The sequence below is a fragment of the Mercenaria mercenaria genome, chromosome 2 (genome assembly GCF_021730395.1).
Source record: "Mercenaria mercenaria strain notata chromosome 2, MADL_Memer_1, whole genome shotgun sequence".
Lineage (NCBI taxonomy): Eukaryota > Metazoa > Mollusca > Bivalvia > Venerida > Veneridae > Mercenaria > Mercenaria mercenaria.
The window spans coordinates 80,103,871-80,127,299 of record NC_069362.1 but is presented as its reverse complement, the minus strand read 5'-3'; the positions used below and the strand labels follow the sequence as shown (position 1 = coordinate 80,127,299).

The 23,429-nt window shown below is 34.2% G+C and overlaps 1 protein-coding gene across 4 annotated transcripts in view; it reads right to left on the bottom strand.

The window, feature by feature from the left end:
- The window catches only part of LOC123564401 (uncharacterized), a 105,360-nt gene that overhangs the window by 53,402 nt on the left and 28,529 nt on the right, over positions 1-23,429 (bottom strand). For 2 of the 4 annotated variants that reach the window (XM_053537039.1, XM_053537040.1), the window contains exons 4-15: positions 18,633-18,812; positions 18,121-18,300; positions 17,538-17,723; positions 16,435-16,614; positions 10,974-11,153; positions 10,506-10,688; positions 9,490-9,669; positions 5,043-5,225; positions 4,417-4,599; positions 3,466-3,648; positions 1,449-1,634; positions 28-329 (exon numbers count right to left, since the gene is read on the bottom strand). In XM_053537039.1, the coding sequence (XP_053393014.1) occupies positions 28-329; positions 1,449-1,634; positions 3,466-3,648; positions 4,417-4,599; positions 5,043-5,225; positions 9,490-9,669; positions 10,506-10,688; positions 10,974-11,153; positions 16,435-16,614; positions 17,538-17,723; positions 18,121-18,300; positions 18,633-18,812 (2,306 nt within the window). Of the gene's footprint in view, positions 1-27; positions 330-1,448; positions 1,635-3,180; positions 3,364-3,465; positions 3,649-4,416; positions 4,600-5,042; positions 5,226-9,489; positions 9,670-10,505; positions 10,689-10,973; positions 11,154-16,434; positions 16,615-17,537; positions 17,724-18,120; positions 18,301-18,632; positions 18,813-23,429 lie in introns of those variants that run through there. The other 2 variants (XM_053537041.1, XM_053537042.1) reach the window with 2 other exon arrangements.

Below are 23,429 nucleotides of genomic sequence, written 5' to 3'. Positions count from 1 at the left end.
ACATGATTATTATATTTGTACACTTACCTGAAAACCGAGAATTTCGTCTCCAAAAAATACGTCCCTACTGATGTCAGGAAAAGTCCTTTCACCACGAAAAGGAGAAAGGGTACAAACATATTCATCTAACTGCGTGCTTGCCGTCTGCTTTACTGTCATGATAATTTCGTTTCCACTTTTCACGTGGCTTACATCTATCAGATCTGGATTGCATGTTATGGTGACGTCACACATTCCGTCAAAATCGAATACCGTGCTTATTTCGTTGGTGGTTGTGTTAAACCAAGTTACAGCAGGCTCGGATGAACTAATTGTTATCTCATGTTGAACTGCAAATATAGCCGATATACAATAAATTGTAAATAAAAAATTCAAACCAGATTGAACTAAATAGCAAGTACAATACATAGTGAGACTCTAATTGACTTATACGATGTCATCGACTAAAACTGAAATTTACTTTAAAATTCTGCAACCTTAGTAATTTACCACAATTGCACGATATACTCTTTACTAAAATGTATTGTTCTCTTCATAGTAATAATTCAGAAACCAGATAGAGTACAATTGTAGAATATAACTTAAGACGACAATCTGTGCGCGAGGACCTGCATCTTAAAGATAAATTGTCATAGTGATAGTCTAAAATGCATTTCGTTAAGTTTTAGAAATTAAACTTACAGTCTTAAGTTACACAGTAAGAAAATCTTTATAAAAGCGTTTTTGAACAATTCAGATAAAACTTCTATTGAACGTAGAAGTCGATCCTTGTGTTTTCGGAACTACTTTGATAATATCAAACTTTTTACCGATCTTCATGTATAACCTTTCATAAAGATGACTTATTACATTTTATGCGATTTCATTCGCTAAAATTGGATTGGTTTGTTTTAATTTATCATGAAAATCCCTAAACGGATGAATTAGAATTGATCACAGAGCGTATGGCTACAATGAGATTTAGGTCACAGAATATTAAGTCTTACCCATCATTTATATTTGAACATGACTTACACTTAGAGGTAATCCCCTTTATTTATAAGATATCACAATTCTGCAGAAAACACTCCTTTTTGAGAAAGTTGCGAATTTTGCAGGTAATATTACATGACTACGAAAATCAATATACGTTTTAAGCAGAAAACAACCGCACGCTAAGATATTTTCTGTCAAATTCCTGAATATATTTTTCACAAATACTTAATGAACTGGAGAAATAAAATAGGTATAAACTGACATTGAATGTTCGAAACCCAGTATAAGTTTTAATTTTTACGAAATAGTGAGTGCAGACTTTAGGCTTACAGACATGAACATGGCCACAGTTTGAAAGCAAACGTTGATGCAATATATTTCTCTCTTATTTTCGATAACCAGGATAAAACTTGATTACATAATTAAGAGCAATAAATCCATCTTTGGCGTGATAATTATGCATGACAACGTACCTGAGCAGTCTATATCCGAGGGTGGGAATGCACCACTTTCATTGCAGGTAGATATGTTTTCACCTGACACGTAATGATAGCCCGGGTCGCACGAGTAATTAATAGAGGTATTCCAGTCGTGCTCGGTCAGATTATTCGGCACGTAGAATGTGTGCGCGATGGGATCAGGGGGGTCACAAGTAATGACTGAAAATACATATAAATAATGGTAAATAAAATACAAATGAATTGGGATTAGTGACAGGCGCCATACATGATATTAATATTTGACACAGCTTTGCCCAGTATGTTGCTTATTGACCGTATTTGTATGTCTGCGGGGTGTAACGATGCAGGGTCCATATGTATCAACGGTTTAAAGTCTGAAATAACGACGTATACTTTTAGATTAAAGAAATATCTCATTTATGTTCTGTCGTTGTTCAATTTGCACAGACTAGAACGAAACTTTGCATAGACGTGAATTTTGCAGCTGCGCTAAGCTCACTGAAATTGTATTAGTACTTTAAATAAAGTTTCAGCAGAACACAAGTTGTTCTTCTGATATGAGCTGCTGAATGACTAAAAATGGCATGTCACTGAAATGTAACATACGTAAAGTCCATGTAACATACTTGTAACATCTTAGTTACATCTATATAACACTACTAAAGCCGTTTTAGCTGTAAAAAGATGTTTAACCTAGTAATATGAAATGTCAGCACTGGGACATTTTGCAAATGTATTAAAAAGGAGAAATGCAATAGTTCGAAATAGTTTATAAGTGGTGAGTTTGTGATAAACTGCCCAGATGTTTAGTTCCTTTATGTTGTCCTTTTCCCGGACTTTATTCATACCTCAGTCAATTGACAATCGTTTTTAAGAATAATATAGCCTACATGTTTTATAAGCTGTTTAATTTTTATGTCAAACAATTCCTTCTTCCTATGATTTTATGGTTCAAACTTCATCGAATTCTTAGTGTGACAAATATTGAATACACGTCGTCAACACTAATCGACGATGACTCGATTTGCTTGCTGGTGCATTGGCGCGAAAATAAAACTAAAATGACTATATTACATTTATCGGAATATACGTATTATCAGCTAATTTAAGTGCACATAGCTGCAAATGCGTAAAACTACATCCTTACCACGCCTGCAGCAGTTAAATATAAAGACAAGTATGCTTGTCCTTTTTATAAACGCTGTCATGTCTAAAAGCATTCTATTTGTTTTAAAAATAAAACCGCTCTAGATTATATATTGAATGTATATATTTTAAGCAATGTATACTGAATAAACTAGTGTATGCAAAATAAAGGTAGCAGACCTGTAATACCCCTCTTCAAATTCCGTGCGATTGTGTATTGTCGTCTGCTATTTCTGCATTCTTTGGCTGTTAATGTAGCTGGTTCCCAAAACAGCTGTAGAATGTCGAACATACACACGAAGAAAGCTTTATCGGACGGAAGTTGCTAGTTGTACTTACATGTCTACTACCTGTATATTTAGTATCAAGCTCTAAATGGCCAAGCATGTTATATGTACTACATCTATGTATATATGATATACACACTGGGGATGTTCTACGTGTATATTAAATACTTGCTGATTTAAACAGCATACAACCGTAATTTCTCTTAATCTTAACTGTACATCTGTATATGAAAAATTTAAGATATACAAGTCCTCTTAAAGTAGCTTATGTGGCAATAAAAAGCAAGTTACAAAATATGTAAAATACAAACCCCAGATACACATATCTTTAAAGAAAAAGTTGATAATATCCAATAACGAGTACAGATGGTGCTTAGATATAATACTATTTTACTTGATTTCTCACTCAATCCTTTCATGCTGAATTTTCCATCTGGTGTGCAAACCTTCTGTAAATAGAGACTAGAGAATAACTGAAACAGTGTGCATATCGTCTATAAATAGAAACTTGATAACAACTGACAGCGAAACATTTTCTCTCAAGTTATCCCTAGAATTATAATACTTTACAATGTATATATGAGGTAAGTACAAACTTGTGCAGTTTGGTAGGGTTCCAGTCCACTCGCGGGTGTAGTTACATGTTCTAAGCAAGTCTCCATAACTATGATTATATCCGTCTACGCATGCGTACTCAATCGTAGTATTGAAATCATGAGTGTCGGCAGTGGGCGGGTTAAACGTCATATACGGTACGTCTATCTTATCACATGTAATGACTGTAAATAACAAAAGAGCATATGAGCCGCGCCATGAGAAAACCAACATAGTGGGTATGCGACCAGCAAGGATCCAGACCAGCCTGCGCATCCGCGCAGTCTGGTCAGGATCCATGCTGTTCGCTTTCAAAGCCTTTTGGAATTGGAGAAACTGCGGAAGCGCAGGCTGGTCTGGATCCATGCTGGTCGCAAACCCACTATGTTGGTTTTCTCATGGCGCGGCTCATATCAAGGACACATTTCATATGTAATTCCGAATGTTAAGTCTAGCCATAACATGTAAAGAGAAACAATTTATACTAAAATGTATTAAACCGCTGTTTCCGCCATACCTGTTACGGTGAGACGATGTCACAAATGCGGCGTTTTTCACAATATTCAGGCCTTGTGTTTGATCTAACATGTCTTAACTATTAAAATGATATAGGAAATTAACCTTGAAGGGTTATGAGAAACAAGGTTCGAATTATTACAGCAGCAAGACATTTTTTTTTAATTCAACCAAAAATAACGCTTACTAAAACATATATCAATGTCATTTTTGCCGACAGACACGCTTGAGGTTGCAACTCTTATATGCTACAGATTACTGGTGGAATTTAAGGAACTGTCATATATTTTAAAAGGTAAAAAAAATCATTAAATTTAAAGAGTTATGTTCAAAATCACAAGCTAAAACTTCTTAGCGCTTTATTTATTTTGTATATTTTGGACCAACATGAGAAACTGTTCAACACATATAAAATAAGGGAGTAATATCAAGTTTACCAATGCATACTGGTGTTGTACCAGACCAAGTTTTGTCGTGAAGACAGCTTGATACCAGGTCACCAGAACTATGGTTGTATCCTATATCACATGTGTATACAACAGTGTCGTTCCAAACGTAGTCCAACAACGCCGGGCTATATGTATTTCTGACACCATCAGCAGGTAATGGACAGTGGATTACTAAATTGAAAAGTAAATCAGTTGTCTTTGTAATATATTCCATATACGACGAAGACTAGTGGCATTAAAAACAGCATATGAATTTATAGAAGAGTAACTTTATTCCAAAACAGGCCAAGTACGCAACATTATTGTTCAAAAGCAATGTTTTTCGTTAGAACTGATGAATATCTACAATAAGATACATTTTTGAATAACAGTGTTTCACTAAATGATCTAAAATATTTTACTTATCCTTTGATATTTTGAGTAAATGCTCATAAAACTATATGAATACATAAATTTATTTTACAGACCTAATTTTTGATTATTTAGGCCAGTTCAAATGTGCATTAAAGTCGAACAAAGACAATATGAGGACAGTTCGTGTTCATGTAAGAAACTGATAAAATGAATCACGGACATTGTAAAAAGTGCAGATACGTGGAATATGGCTGACTTACTTGTGCAGTTTGGCGCTGATCCAGACCATTCTTCAGTTTCCGTACAAGTTCTGACGTCATTTCCGCTTGTAAGCTCGTATCCAGTGTCACATGTGTATGTTAGAGTATCCAAATACACATAAATATTCTTGTTTGGACTCAGCGAGGATTCACTTACAGGTGGAGGGGCGGCACATTCAACAACTATGAAATTGTATGATATTTTCAGACATTCTCCTATCATTCTTATTACCTTAGAACTAGAATCGTACGATTAAGAAGTTAAAACATTTGCAGTAAACTTAACTTACGATCATTTTCAGCAGTTGCCAGTACCGCTGAATTTTATATTTCCATAAACATTTCATGCATGATATCAAAATCAAATTTTGGATGATACTTATTTTCATGAGTTTACTATTTCAACAGTTCTTTTATACCATGCACGCATCAGTTTACTTGTAAACTACAGAATCTTACCCACATATACCAATAATTGCAAGATATAGAAAATAATAGGTTAGTGCCGTAGATGAGAAAGTTTATCTGGCGAGGTGGAGGAGGTTATCGGGTGAGCCGAAGGCGAACCTGATAACGTCCGGAGCCGAGCCAGATAAACTTTCTCCATCTTAGGCACTAACCTATTATTCTATTTATCTTGTCATTACTTCATTTTCCGATATTTGGCAATTTATTTTACAAAAATATGTGTGCGACAACCGCTTAAATGACGTAATATTCGTAATGACGTCACTTATATAATGACGTGATTACCGGCAAAATCGCAATAACTTCTTCGTTTTTGAATAAAAACTCATTATTTGACACTCATTTTCTTAGTTCGGACATTTCCAACACAATGATGATGGTTTCGTTGAAAAATGTTGACAACAATATCGATCACAAGGTCACGTGATCAACTGACACCGTATATCACTGGTCACATGATCAACTGACGGTATATCAAGAAAGATATACGGCACCCTGATATCGGGTCGAAAATACTGCAAGTAACAGGATAAATGACTCTTCTCGCTAATACAATACACTCTTAGACTCTTAGACTTTCGCAGCTTCAACTGCTGCCTCAGAAGGTTTATGTTTTATGTGCTCTGTGGCGTTCTATATATTGCAAGTACTTTCTAGCAACAGTTTCAATACACATAAATATTCAGCAGCAAGACATTTTCTTTAATTCAACCAAAAATGGAAAAATATATAATATATGTGAGAGTTCTGGCATATATCATATTTGCTTAATAAATTAGCGCATAATATTGTTACGACTCAGGGGTGTTGCGGAGATGGGTAGGCTAGGCGTACTGTAGAACTCTGGGTAAACTTTACTCAAGTAGTCGAAAGGGCAAATAGGGTATAGCCAAGTTAACTCAGTGTACCGCAAAACTAACTAAACCAGACAGACTATAAGACTCAGGATAACAGTTAATGAAGTTTATTAATGAAAATATATCATTCTCTGGATAATACAGGTGAAGTCAACACATTAAACAAACGCATCTCACTGATAACAAATGTAATCACAAATTCTTCTTGATAATAAATGTATTCATCTATTGATGGTTAAATTCTGTCAGTTTAATTACAAACTTATCAAATTAAGGTTATGACTGTTCCGGCTTTCCATAGTTTACAGGTAGCAAAGCGAATTACAATGAACTTTAAAATGTTTCACAAAACAATACTGCACTATTTAAGGCTCAAAAATGCAAGATTCAATACACATCTCCTTTTAGATTAATCTATTTATGACTGATCTGGCGTTCCATAAGTTGTAAATATTGACAGGGTTATAAAATCAATGTTCAGCAACAGAAATTCCTTCTATAAAAATATAGTCACTTATATTCTCAGTATTTTAGACAAATCCATTTATTTACTTTACTTTAAATAAGCAACGAATATGAAATACATCTGTGCAAATAAAACTCATAGAAATGTTACTAAATGTTGTATCAAAAGGGCTTTTATAGACCAATGGCTTTTAATTAATGTAAATTCTGATTGCAGAGCAACTTTCTTACATCTATGTTCAGCATAGTGTTCATTTAATGAAAATCTATTGAAACAAGCCAAACGTGGTTTTAGGTCTGAAAGCTTGAGCTGAAGTGATTGCAGATGGCCAAAATCGGGCCCTTTTATAGTTTTCCAGAGAAAGTGACCCAAAAAAGGTTACCAAAACAGTAAAAATGGGTTACTTTGGGTAAATTGACCAAATGGTTAGTGACCGACGGGTCACAGTGACCGAACGGTCACAGTGACCTAAAACGTTAAATTCTATGCTGAATACTGCCGTATCATAAAAATGGCGATTTTATGAAATGTTTACATGAAAATAACATCAAAATATGCACATCTGGGTTAACTCTAACATGTTCAAGTGATTTAAACATCTTTGAAGATGACAACGATAATTTATGTTGCTTAGTAACGGTAAATAGTCCAACAATGCAATGCGAATAAGGATGCATATCCTGTCAGGAAATGTGACAAATTCAGAGAGTATCATGAAAATACTGTGATTTACACAGAAATAGGATTGAATAAAAGGATGACACTTGTCTTAAACAAACAATTAAATACTGTAAGTTAATTGTGCAAAGTCTATAGCGATTCACATGTAGGAAAATGTTACAATTTCTGGATGAAATTTGCACCAGCCGAAACGGATGTCTCTCGGTAAAATTTATGTAAACAGAGTTCGGATATGATTAAAACGAACATGGAGGTGTATAATATGAGTTTGGTCTGTCATATTACGTAGATCAACACATATGTGTACAATTCTGTGTTTCGTTACTGTCAGCTTGCAAGGAAATGTCTCTAAAGCAGTTCAAAGCACAGCCAAGATCGATGACATTTATAAAACATGAAAATGGTAAGTCCCATTGTTCGAGTCGTTACAATATTATAAACAATTAGATTACTTACTACTATTTGTACACTTTTTGAAAATGTTGCATTATCTTGTTAATAATTTAATATATAAAACATGGATAAATAACAAAGTTTGCCTTTATCATGGACGTCATTTCCGTATTTCATGTATCATTGTGTATTTTATTGTCAACTGAAGAAGCAAAACATGTTTTGACAAAACTGTGTTGGTTTATGAATTTACAACATCAATAGACCCTGTAGACAGTTGTACAAATCTTGCAAACCTTTATTTAGTATTGCATTTTAACACCTTTTAATATAACTTGCATAATCCATTAAACCGTCAAGGTCGGTCATTACTATTTTGACATAGTAGTGTTGTACTGACCAGAGGTCAGTTACTTTTATTTACTTTTGTCAATCCCAAACAGTATGGACACAAAAGTAAATATAAGTGTCTGAGCTCTGGGACTGGGACTATGACGCTGTCTTAAAAGTATTTGTAGATTCTCCAAATAAGTAAAAATGGAAATGTTTGCATTTGTAAATCAGTGTCAACACTGAGATTGAAAAAAATAATGAATAAAGAACAACGACTGAAATACACTGATATCAGTGTAACGGAGATTGCCAAACAGATGAAAGACGGTAATATCCCAAGTCCCCGTGTTCGTTTTGAAAAGCTAGGTCAACCTGTTGTTGTTCAAGATAGAATATATATTGCCGCCTTTTATATCATTTAACGATTTGTCAAATTTCAGTTGTTACAAAATAGTTATACAGACAAAAACGTAAAGGATTAAGTAAGAAACAAGTGATGTGTTGAAAGTTATTGATGCCATGAAAATTCTTTACCCCGAGAAACATGAATATCGGCCGAGGCGACAGCCGAGGTTTATATTCCTATTTCGATGGGTGAACTTTTTTCATATCACACTCTCAGGAATGCAATATCTATTTTATTATACCGAAACATATAAAGGTCAAAACATTTGCTGTTACAAAATCAACAAATTGAGTTAATATATGTTTTTTTTCATATTATCAATAAAATGAGGGTAAACAATACATAATAAAATAAAGACAGTAGGAATCACTACGGATTTGTGGCGAATTTGCTGCTAGCATTTTGGTGGTTTAACCAAGACATTCTCCTTGTTTATCTTTTTTTGTATTTATGCGCGTATTTCAGTGTTGTGTCAATGCCGAAACCTACAGCAGTAACATTCGAAAAACGACGATAATTCTTTTATTTTACCACTTAAGCATAATAGACATATAGAGGGAATGAATACTGATGTTACATTAAAACTATATGTCTTTTAGAATTATGTCCCCTTTATCATTTTCCTTATAGGTACCTGTAGCTATAATTCTCATTTTCATTTGAGTATTATGTCTTTCTCTTTAAAACGTATTTAAAGTTGGTAGTTTCAGAAGATTTTGAAACATCTATATTATTTGAAGAACAGAAGGAACATTGTTTATACCTATGTTTAATATTATTTTCATGTATGTAAAATAAGGGAAACCTCTAATTTGATATAAAAAAAAAACACCCAAAACTTACTTGTGCAGTTTGGAGGTGTACCACTCCAATTACCCGTGTGTTGACATGTCCGTGTTGCATCCCCGTCTGTCATATTGTAGCCAGTCAAACATGTCGATGTAACAGAGGTGTTGAAATTGTACAACACTTGGTTGGGAGACACTGTAGTGTAAGCTTCAGTCGGCTTCGGACACTTCATAACTTAAATAAACATTGACACAGATTATACAAAATATAATTATAGTGTGCTGAATGTAACAAGCCAAATCTAGAAAATCGATGGAGCAGTCAACTCCAGACTTCCAAAAAAAAAAAAAACTTGGAAAGATTAATAACATTAGTTCAGCAATGGGACAATAAGCCAATGTATGAACTACGGTAGCGCGAACATTCAACCAGCGTAAAAACTACGGTAGCGTGTAAACTCAGCAAGTGTATGAAATACCTTCGCGTGGGCACTCAGCCAGTGCATTAACTAGGGTAACGCTAACACTCAACCAGTGTATGAACTACGGTAGCGTGGACACTCAACCAATGTGTTTACTATGGTAGCGCATACTATCCGCCAGTATATGATCTAAGATATCGTGGACACACAGCAGATGTGCAAACTATTTTAGCGCGGACTCAGATCATGGATGAACTACGTTAACGTTGTTGAGTTCGTTCTGACGTTAGACAAGTTGTTACGACATGCTTTATGTATAGAACAGACTTTTGAACAAAGTTCCGTCAGTTCTGGACATTTCAAAATACAGAAGCCGGTACTTGTTTAAAAACGAAAAGAAAATGCAATGTAAGAATGAAACTTTTTGACATTGTCATTTGGGATATTGTTGCTAAAAAACGTATTTTATCTAGTGCAATGTAAAATTTACGCGACTTTCAACCAAAACATATGATATATGTCAGTAATTTATAAATAGGGGAATTATAAACTGTTAACATACATTAAGCACATTAACCATAATTACTATATAATACTGCAGCTATGATCGCACCAGTGAAATATCTACAATATGTAAAATAACTCATACTTTCACAGACAGGTTTTTCATTAACCCAGTTGGCATTCTCGTCACATCTTTGAATAGGGTTTCCGCTTAGAAGATAATATCCGAGGTTACACGTGAAGTTCGCGGTTGTATTGTAATCATGGCTTGTCAGAACTGGCTCATATGTTCCGTCACTGATAGCATCTGGTGGGTCGCAAGTGATCACTTAAATAAAGAAAACATTGGAAACAAATGTCTAACAACCATGTTTGTGAAAAAATATAACAAAATGTATTACTATAACCCAGCCAAATTAGATTATAAATGATTTCGTATTTACATTATAACGAGTAAAAGTAGAAACTTACCGTTCATATTAAACTTTACATTTATTATCATAATGCTATATATAGTTTTATCATAATTTATATTACAAAGTAACAAAACTAGTTAAGGCGATTGTATGTTTTTAATTTAACAAAAATCTGTTAAAGAGTGACCAAGACGTACATGTACAGTTTGCCTCTACTCCTTCGAACGTAGCATTTTCAGTGCATCTCCTAGTCGCATCACCATCGGTATGATTGTAACCGAGATCACAGGCATATGTGATATAGGTGTTGTAGTTAATCTCAGACACATCCGGTATAATTGACGCATGCGCAGGAATAGTTGTATCGCAGGTTACAACTGAATACATTTGAAATGCATATAAAATAGTCACTGACAGATACATTTTTATTTTAGTTGACTGAATCTAAACCACATGCGTGCGCTATGAAAGTGTTGTATTTTTTAAAATAAACATTTCTCTTTCGAAAATGTGTACTTATAATACAAAATATAAAATCTTAATATTCAATCTATGCTGAGTAATAATAATAATGATATCAAGAAAATGTGTCTTTCTGTACTGCTTTAATATATGTTGAAGCATGCATAACAAAACGAAGCAAATTACATAGCATCTATGGTTAGGGTTATGGGTCCAAGGAATTCTAATATAAGTTTTTCTGTGTTTGCCTGTGTGGTATTTTACAAACCTATAAACGATGAAGATTACCACTAAAACTATCTTAAATTATCTCTGTTTAATTAATTACCAACGTTAAAGTTTTCAATTATGTTTGACATTCTACATGAACTTTAATATAATAGCATTGACCCATACACCCAAACAAAGAAAAACAAACATAATTTATAAGCACATCATAATTATGGACACAAAAATATGCCTGAAACAAACTTTGAAAGACTCCACTTTTGTCTATAACAAATATGATATTAATATACTGGATTCTTATGATCCAAAAATTTGTTAAAATCCAGCAAAGTTTGGCTCTGTTACTTCTGAGTGAATAACAGACAAGTAAGCTGATACCATGTCTTCCTGCGTCTCAAACGTGAAAATCTACCCAAATATACCCAAGACAATAATGAAGCCTAACAAAGGTGGTATCAAAAGCTTGGTTAGATTTGTTGCATTAAATCTACTCTAAAATATGGCTATAAATGATATACTTGTGTGTATGCTGCTATAAAGGGCATTTTTGCGCATCGCGGCAGCACCAAAAATAATTTTTCTTTCGTTTGGTCATATTATGAACATTAGAATATGAGTTTTTGTTTCTAAAATATTTTAAAAGTTCCAAATCAAGAAAAAAATATGACCGCGCCGGGAATCGAACCCCGGACCGCCGCGGCAATAAAGACATTTTCCCGTCGTCGTAACCAATAGCGCTATAGCTGAAGTAGTGAATAATGAATTCAAACTATATAAATTAATAATCGAGACAGTTTACCTAGAGTAAAAGCGTGACAAACGCTTTTCGATTTTCATCGTAAAAAATAGTAAAAACAGCAGATTCTCATGTGTTTCCGTAACATAAAGTTTGTCAGTAATTTAGTTTTAAATAGTCTGCCTATATATCCAGAAAAGAGGCCTAGAAATTGCCTTTGATGGCATTTTTTGTTAATGCCCTACAGCCATGTTCATTGTTAACTTTATCATGAAAATTGGAAACGTTTCGGGGGGGGGGGGGGGGGGGGTGGAGCTGTCGCCTTCTAAGGGTCATAGTAAGGTCACAGCACAAGGTCAAAGGTCAGTAAATGCATTTTTTGTTATAAACTTCAGATTTTCGCCATTTTTGCAACATTCTTATACAAACTTGTAATTTTTTGGTGATAATTATGAATCTGAGAAGTAAAATAAATTAATTCAAATTGATTTATTGCATTTGAGACTGGCAAAATTCAAAATGGCTAAAGTTATTTCTATACAATGAGCTTAACTTTTCGAACGCTGTGATATGTTGTTCATTTATGAAAGTTATTTTTCTCATGTTTCTTAAATTTCCCCTTTTAGGCTAACAATTTCCATAAAGGCTGGTTGGTTATCTGTATGATTGTCTGTATGAACAGTACAAGTAGAAAAAATCTATGGCGCGTATTTTATAAAGACTAGAACAGTCAAACATCGTTTGCTAGAATTCGGATTATCCAATTACTACTTTTGGCTCGAACTCAGCGTCTGGTCTATATAATGTATACTTCACGTTGGCTTGTACTACTGATATCTCGAACACATTTTGCTTGTCCCGTCGAGCTCTAGCGAACAAAGTTTAACTGTACTCACTGTTGACATATCTAAAGATTCCTTCAGAAGCATAGAACTCAAGGACGTAAAAACAGCAAACTCGGTTTGATTAAGTCTGTTTGTGAGATAGTATGAAATGTGCAAATTCTCTCAAGCATTATCTAAAATGGTCTATGCTGTCAATCAAAACTCTATTCCAGTGGTTTACGCATGTGCAATTTCATGAATATGTGGGTGTATAGAAATACTACATATGTATAAAAAAATCAAGCGATATCAAAGTGTAAATATAAATATTAGATAACCGCAAATATTTTTTTCCCTCATTCCATTAGCATGAAAATGGTACTCTTCATATTTTTGAATCAGGTAAAAATTACTTCTTTGTACATTAACATTAGGCTATTATAAGAACTGGTAACCGCTCTTCAAGTACAAATGTATTTTAAATATCTACAATTTTGTAAAGTTCTATTTGTTTATGTTGGTTCTATAGATGCCATAACTTCTAAAAGGCTTGATAATTGGCAATGAATTTGCTAGTATATCGTTATTAGTATGATCTTTATGACTGTGAATATAGGGGTAAAGCATGTTTGTTTTCCTGTTACAACACCTTAACACCTTTAGATTTCCGAATGATTGGTTGGTGAAAGAACCGGGTACGGCAAACTTGCCAATGTATCACGAAAGGAATCTACTGATGTTATAAAATAAACAAATGTGAGCTAACGCTAGTGTAGCCTTAAACGTGTACAAATAAGTATATTGCCAATTAAATTCAGTGCGGAATGCTAGAATGAACTATCATTAAATAGAAATAGCTTCTTACCCTTATATAAAAAATGAATAAACGCAAGAACACTTCACAAGCCATAGAAGTCTTAGCCTGACATATTCAATCGGCATTATTTGTTTATCATAAATCTATCGTTTTGAATTTCAAATCTCTTCTTCATGCTCTTCTCATCCTGTAGGAGGTTATTCTGTACGCATTGTATATCTCTTAGTAACTATCGAACCACAATATTTCATCATCTTGATTAGCTGAATAATCATCTGTCAGTAGTCATGAAAATATCGGAATGTATAACTTTAATATTTCACTGAATGAGCCTTAATGTTACTATTATAAAAAAATCTAAAGCAACCTTCTGATGTTTTTATACTTTTATTTTTACATTTTTATTTGTAAAACATCTGAATGACTAATGTTTCAGTGTCAAGACACAAGCTTTTTTTTCACAATGTTATCAAAAACATCCTGTCTGAAACCAAGTGTCAGATCTGTAAATTGTTACGATCTGACTCGTTTTCAACTTTGTTTTGAACAGGAAGTGAGAGTGTAGAAGAAAAGCCAAAGATGATATCGAAACAGAAATAGCGTGCTGAATTTTTAGAATAAAGTGATGCAAATATCGCATAAGGAGCTTCGGTGATAGAAAATCTAGTTCTTGAAATGTGCCATTTAATTGCAAATACATAAAATATTATGATAAATGCCTGACTAAATGTAAAAAAAGAACCAAATTACAGCATATCAAGGGAATGGTGAATAGATTAACTAGTTGAAATCCTACAGATTTGTTCTGTTTAGTTTATTACCGTACATGTACTGTACACGTATATTGTGACCAATATTTCAGTTATTCCTCTAAAATGGTCCTATTTAACCACCACCGCGTGGACAAATTAACATAAATATGTATCATATAATGAATCATCACCAGATTTGAAATCATTTTTTTAGAGGCTGGAGAAGGATTCCATATGATATTATATAAGTTACTTTCAACAGTATTTCAGTCAATTACTAATAACCTAATCAGTGTTCTGGAGTCTCTACAAGTAGTAGCCTTTTCCCCGCAAGTAACTGCCAATATCTCTATATGATTCAGAAGTGGAGGACGAAATTACTCCTGACACCATGTCTATTATCAAACTGTCATGGAGAACATACACCTCTCCCAGGATCGAACTCACGAGATCTGCGCTCTACTGATTGAGCTAAAATACTTGTTTGTATACATGACAGTAAAGTGATTTACTCTTTCGCACACATTTCTCAAAAAGTGAATAATATGTAAAATTTTATATTCTTTTTATAGTTTATAGCAGTTCAAAGCTTAAATTCAAATTTTATTGCTGCACGAAATGCAAGAAATGCATTTGCAGTGTCATTTTTTAATCATTTGCTCAACAATTTTTCTAAATCGACACCTGACATTTGTTTTTATCTCTGCCTAATTTTGACAGATTTGAATGAAAATTGGACACATTGTTTAATGACCAGTTCAATTAAACAAACATAGAATTGATTTAGAATTTACTAATTATGTGACTTTTAATTTAAGGGTTACCTTATTGTTACCCTTACAGTTAAATGAATTTACATCAGGCTATGATCGTTTTTATGTTATATTATAATAAGATTAATCATTTAACATTGTGTAAAACATTAATTCAAATCTGTCATAATTTGGCGATAAAAGGAAAAAACAGGTATGGAATTAGAAAAGTTGTTGAGTAAGTTGTTGAGTATAATTTTAATATACGCACCATTTAGCTGCTATCTTTAATAACTTATAAGTCATCTTTAAAAGTTCAGTTTTGACCTTGACATGTCTGTGACCTTGAAATTTCATTGAAATAACCCTTCCAAAAATATTTCTCCAGTTCATCCACATAAAAAGATAAGCAAACATGTCAAGTAAAACACACTTTGCCATCGTATGCCATTTTTTCCATATATATATATATATATATATATATATATATATATATATATATATATATATATATATATATATATATATATATATATATATAATCATCAGCTTTTTTTACAAAATACTAAAGGGCATTGGGACACAATATTAAAACAAAATTAGATGGTAAATGAAAATAAAATGAGTGCACAGCGGCATAGTTAATTTGTAAATGCACTTATTTGACCTTTGACCCCATTATACTCTAATGAGGAACCCTAGAAGGCGACAGCCGCTTTTAAGTTCCATGTTCGATCCTAAGGAACACTTTTATACTAATATCCGAGCATTAACAAAAATGCCATCAGAAGTCACATTTTCCCAAGACATTGGCAGACTAAAAGCCTTCTAAAGAAATATAGCATTTATTTCAAGATATCTAATAAAAATATATTTTTTATTGTCGAACGATCTGGAGGCATGCTGCTTTAAATGTTTTGAACTACGAGCCTATTTTCAGTATTTATAGATTTCCGCGCCGTTTTCTACATTATGAATAATTGCTATGGTAATTTATTGAATGTAAATAAGTGTTAAAGTCTTTTTTCCAGCATTTAAGTTTAATATAGCCTTTCTACCAATCAACGTTTCATGTTCATTTACTTACTAACACATTCCGGTGTAGTTCCAGTCCAGTTCCCGTCAAGTTGGCAAGTACGGTTCAAATCTCCAGAGCTGTGGTTATATCCAACGATGCATTCGTAAACAACGTATTCATCGAACTCGTGAAGAACTTTGTTTGGCGTTGTGGTCATGTAGGTGGAATCTTCTTGGATACAGTTCGCAACTATGAAATTATTTAGTTGAATTATTTCATTTCTACTATGAAAATGGAAACGGTTAACTAATATGCTAAAACAAAGTCATTCAGCTTTGGTTATAATTCTTTATTTTTAAGGATTCAATACATTTTATAAATATCAAATATTGATATAAAAGTAATGATGAAAATAATTTAAAGTATTTTATTTGTCATTCCTCTGCCACGGCATGTCACCTATAAGTCATCATGATAATAGACTCTCTAAATCTAGCCAGTGAGTCTTAAACAGATATATGAGCCGCGCCATGACAAAACCAACATAGTGGGTTTACGACCAGCATGGATCCAGACCAGCCTGTGCATCCGCGCAGTCTGGTCAGGATCCATGCTGTTCGCTTTCAAAGCCTATTGTAATTAGAGAAGCCGTTAGCGAACAGCATGGATCCTGACCAGACTGCGCGGATGCGCAGGCTGCGCAGTCTGGTCTGGATCCATGCTGGTCGCAAAGCCACTATGTTGGTTTTCCCATGGCACGGCTCATATGGTTTTCTAAGTAACCAGTTGTACTATCTATAATTATTCAGTGTGATAAACATACAATGTATGTGTATGTTAGCAGATATTGTGAATCATTGAAATCATTGTTAACTTTGGCTCTCAACTCGGTTGCCTTTATAGCTCTTAGTTTCATAACATTTGCTTAAACATTCAAAGCATGTGATATTTCAAAACATCACTGTTAAACTAAATGACAAAAAAAAGTTAGATTTTCATAAGTTTCATATTCAAAAGGAAAGGAAGATATTCAACTATTACAATGTATCGCCTTTGATCAGTTTGGCCAAAAACATTGACATTGTCTCTTCTAAAAGTACAAAAAGCAAAGATTATCCGTTATTTGTTATGTTTTATAACACAAACTATACGACTAAGTAAACGGAACTTACGTGTGCAGTTTGGAGCTGTTCCAGACCAACTGAAGTCTTCTTTGCAAGTTCGTATAAGGTTTCCGCCAGTATGATTATATGATAGATCACAACTATATGTTATGTCCGTGTTGAAATCGAATTTCACAACAAGTGATGGTGTATACGATGAGTGCTGAACGGGGTCGGGAATATCACAGCGTACAACTGTAAATACAAACATAGGCTAGGCTCTCACTGTGGTATTTCGGTATGTTAATTAGAATTTTTCTCAGTGAATGTCATATTTTATTCAAATTGATAACCTTTGCGCTTCATTTCTTAAAAAATACTAAAACTGGATTCTTTTTTTTGCACTTTTAGCGGCTTACCAAAGATGCATTTTCAAAAAGGAGAATCGTGCGTAAGCCCCATTGAATATCTTACGTTCACACACTGCCTCACAACGCAAGATTTCCATACGCAATTCAAGGTAATCTGCTGTACGGTCTTTTACGACCTACATTAGAAATATTATGCTTACCAGATATGTGCATCAATGAATATAAGAAACGTAGTAAATGTAGCTCCGTTCTAGATGTGTAAGAAAATCAAGGAAACTTACGAGAACATGTTGGGAGAGTGTTAGTCCATCCCCCATTGGTAAGACAAGTTCTATTCATATCTCCTGCACTCATATAGTATCCTAGGTTGCACGAATATGTTATTGTAGCGCCGAACTCGGTCGTTATATCTGCAGGGTCATAGCTTCCATATGTAATCGTCTCTGGTATACATGCAACGACTGAAAATATTACCAACATGTATATGAGCGACTAGATGATGTATTAAAATTATGCTAAATATTCAATACGTGACTGAACAGTATTTCATTTGGTGAGCACAAGATACAGGACTTTCTCGGATGGTACAACCTCGATCTTGTGTCCACGAGCTATAAACAAACTCATTTATACATACTAAACTAACCGTGTTTAATAGCTGTTATATCTGATTAATCACTGTCATATCTCAAAACTCAGAGATTTATTTTTAATCTGCAACTTGTTAGATATATTAAGATACTGTTTTTGAAACGTGTTCAGGTTGCTGAGATACATTAAGTGTAAATTATACCTGTACAAACTGGTAGTGCATTTGTCCAGCTGGCTGTTTCATTGCATGTCCTAACTAAATCTCCAGAGGTGTGGTTGAATCCCAAGTTACACGAGTATGTGACGCTTGTATTGTAGTTGTACAGTGCCTGATCAGGGTCAGCGGTGCCATTTCCTACTTCTTCTTTAGCACAAGTTTTGACTACAATCACAAAAGAAATAATGCATGCTTACAGTCATTTGACATCCCCCTTGACTGCATGCTTACAGTCATTTGACAACCCCCTTGACTTTGGCCGCTATGATATACCATGCTTAAAGTCGATACATTCAACAGAAAACTATGCAGACATTCTTAAAATTTTTTACAGGATTTTACAATAGTGAAGACGAAACAAAATATTCAAAAAAGACGAAATGTTATCCTAATGTATAATTAAAAAGAAATATGAGACCAGCTGAGACTCTCACGCTAATATAATCTATTCTCTAGAAACTGAGAATAGTGACAATTTGTATTGAACTGAAATACAGATAAAATAACTGCGGGAAGTTGTGACAATCATACCACTCCATGCGGTACCTATACCTTATGTCTAGAAGCAACAGTGTATTTTGTAATGACAAAATTTATGAATGATTATAACAAGTAAATTTCAACTACAACTAAGGTAAAACAAAACAGAATCATGTTCGCCGGGCACGGAAATGCATTCCGTTGCAAAGAATCTATATAGTCAAGAGCTATATATAATTAGCAAGCACGCAAAATTACTAGAGCAGATAGGATATGATCCGTTAAATACGCCGTTTGCTTGACAAGTTCGGACCAACGATCCACCACTCGTTCTTTCATAGCCAGTATCGCAAGTATATGTTATCGTGGTAGCATAAAGGTAAGGATCTGCGACGGGTGATAGCGAAGAATGGGCAACGACAGCAGGGGCTGCGCAAGTCACATCTGAAATACAAAATCGATTCATGTATAGCAGCTGCATTGTTGTTGCTATAACGAAAAACAAAAACAATGAAAGAAACTATATGACGTTTGTTTGGAACATTTTGATTGAATGGCCTAAGGAAACCTGCAATGATACTATATTTTTTTCAGCTCAGCTACACTCTATATGTATACCTGCTGACAGACGTTCTGTAAAGGGTCAATCCTATTATAAGGTAATGCAAATTGCATTTACCATAACCAGGGTGGCGAATCACGTGATCGTTGTACGTCATATCGCTATTCCGCAAAGAAGAAATTATCAACAAAAGTCGTCGATTCAAATCTTCAAATCAATGTAAGTGTTTTTATTTCTCAACCAATTTCTATGAAATATGTTGCATGCGAAGGAGAAAACAGTATTCAATCTCCCATGTTAATGGTTTCCTTCTAGACCGTCGCTAAATATACAAACACCCTGGAAAACCTTTTCTACTCGGCCCGATCGCATTGGCTTATCCACCAAGAAAATGTTATTTTTGACATGTATTTTATACAAATCCTGTTCCAGTGGTCATGTTTTCGCAAAGAAAACTTCCAATGTTTTCTATTTACCTGAATGAAACATATTTAATACGAAATCAGAGTATCAGTGAAAGGGAAAACGTGTATTTTATGAATATGCTAATCCACAAAGAAAACAAATTTACGCTAATCCACCAAGTCATTTTTTCAGGAGCATGGCCGATCCAGAAACGGGTGATTTAGCTAACCTCTGTGGAACTTGTGAAGAAGTTTTAAGTACAAAAGAAATCTATATACCCATGAGAAAGAGCATGCTGGTACTTTGCCGTTCCATTGTTGTGGAAAGTCATTAACTTCTCGCCAAAGTCTTCGACGACACAGGTAATAAGCATGTTTACACTAGTACAATTCGCAACTATTGGTATGCTTTGTTGCTACTGTCCTTCAGTTTGTAAACTACGAATCCGGGCTATATATCTTATACAGTTATAAATCGAATTTTATATAACTTTATAAAGCCTGAGAGCATACGATGTACAGTACCGCGCTGACTAAATCAAATGTCAAGTCTCACGGAATGGATTCAAACCTATTATATAGAGTTAAATAACAATATTTCGTGTCTGATATATAGCTTACACATAAATGTATCAATTTTTCATACATGCACATGCCCGCTAGTGTTGAAAAATACCACACAATCCAGCATGCAGGATGGGCCTCGGACCTTGATAGGAATGAAATATACTTAGGAAAAAAAAATGTCTGTATATTTTATCAGGTGAATAATATATTGGCGGGACTTTGGATGCGTATTAATTGAATAATAACGAGTGCGTAGCACGAGTGATTTAATTACTCGCATCCAAACGACCGCCCACATATTAATCGTCGATAAAATATAGAAACGTGTTTATTATTTCGACTCTAACACGACAAAATCTTTTAAAGTATCCGAACTATGTTTCACGCATTGCATAATTTCATTGTAACGTCAAAAAAAAAAAAACACAAAAAAACACGAACAGCAATTGGACGCGCTTGTTTATACAGGAAGTGTTGCGGGCCGTGTTAGAACTCTGTTTCTTTGCACGTAAAAGTATGGCTCTGGCGAAAACTGTCACGTAATACGTATTGTAATCATGGGTTCCATAGACACAGTAGTCATCCATCATCCATGTACGTAGGGGTTAAACTTTGAAAAATTTAGAGGCTTGTAGCATTTTTTCAGTATCTCTCGTATAGAACATAGGTACTCGACTGCCAAGGACAGATTGTTTTATATATAATATTAAAAATATATACACAGTTAGACGGACGCCATGAATTACGGGAAAGGAAATGGATGGGTGGTTTCTATCCTAATAACGTCAGTTTTATGCGTAACCGAGCCCAAATGAATAAGTGGGCGCAGTTACACATACAACTGTCACATTGAGATATGAACCAGCTACTTCCGTTCCTGAAAATGATTGCGCTCGTGTAGTCTTCTTTATGTATTTTATAGAGAGTAGTATCAGGAAATAATTAATCCAGGTAATTCAGCGCCTATGATTCTTTTACTGAGTGTCTCACATATTCTATTACAGGTGCAGCGTTCACGAAGAAAACAAACAGTTTGTTTGTACCACATGCCACAAAGAATTTTCTAAACAATCAGGCCTAAATGAACACGAAAGAAATGAGAGAAAAAAGACCAGAAATATTCATGTGACATTTGTGGACTGAAGGCAAGCAAGTACTCTGGGCTGAAGTCTCATATGGCAACACATCAAGAAGAAAAACGGAAAAGATGCCCTGTGTGTAATGCTGCGTACAAACATTCAAGTTCATTATCAATGCACATGAAACAAAAGCTAAATTAATGAGGACCCACTTGTTCCAAAGAGTCAACAAAGCTTTGCTTCCATGTATTTTCTAGTCGCAATCATGTGAACAAACAGAAACAATATTTTTTCTCAAATTTTTCAAAACAAAATCTGTTGAATAGTTCTGTTCTACACAAGCGTTATAAAATATAATAAAGGGAGTTAATTCCGAAATGGGGCAGCGAAGAGGTTTGTTACATTGGTTGTTAAATTACTTAAGAAAAATTGAGAAGACTATTGTTTCTGTTCTGTTTTTCTTGAGATGACATGTTTCTATATTTTATCGACGATTACTATATGGGCGGTCGTTTGGATGCGAGTAATTAAATCACTCGTGCTACGCACTCGTTATTCAATTAATACGCATCCGAAGTCCCGCCCATGTATTATTCACCTGATAAAATATAGAGACATATTTTTATTTCCTAAGTATATTTCATTCCTATCAAGGTCCGAGGCCCATCCTGCATGCTGGATTGTCTGGTATTTTTCAACACTAGCGGACATGTACATGTATGAAAAATTGATACATTTATATGTAAGCTGTATATCGGACACGAAATATTGTTAATTAACTCTATATAATAGGTTTGAATCCCCCGTGAGACTTGACTTTTGATTTAGTCAGCGCGGTGCTGTCATCGTATGCTCTCATGGCTTTAGAAAGTTGACTATAAAATCGAAATAATCTGCTTACAGTCATTAACCCCGGACTTGTAGTTTTAAAACCCCTGAGGACTATGCCGCAAGATATCCATGTTGCAAAAGTCGATACACACAAAAACTATTGCAGACATTTAAATTGTTAACATGATTTACTGTGAAGACGAAACTATTCAAAAAGACAATTTATCCTAATAAATAAAAACGAAATAACCAGCTGGACTTCTCAGGGTAATATAGAATCTATTCTCTTAAAACTGTATGACAAGATTAACTGAGTTAAGATAAATACCGCTGGATGATGTGACAAAATACACTCTGTGCGTACCCGTAAATTTGTTCTTGGGATAGCAATTCATAAAATGTTTTTTAATGACTTATTTGATATTATAACAGTAAATTTCAATTACAACGGTAAAACAACAAACTTTGGCAGATTCATTCCGTTGCAAAATCATGACCAAGAGCGATATATAAAATTAACACTGCAAAAACTAACAGATTTATCCGTATACGCCTATGCGACATGGGGCCAAGAAAAGGTTTTCATAGGTTTGAGTATATTTATCGTGGTAGCTAGAAGGAAACCATTAAAGGAAGATGGAAAAACCGTGTGCTCGCAGTCACATTGAATACAAAATATTCATTAAAAATTGTTGTTGTAAAAAAAACAACTGACATTGACGTTTTTGAACATTTGATGACAGACTTGCAATGATATATATTTTTTTTGCGTCAGTAACTCATATACGTACAAGTTCTGTCAGGGATTTGCAACGCTGCATACAAACGTAAAAAACTGTTTGATAAATACCTACAAGTC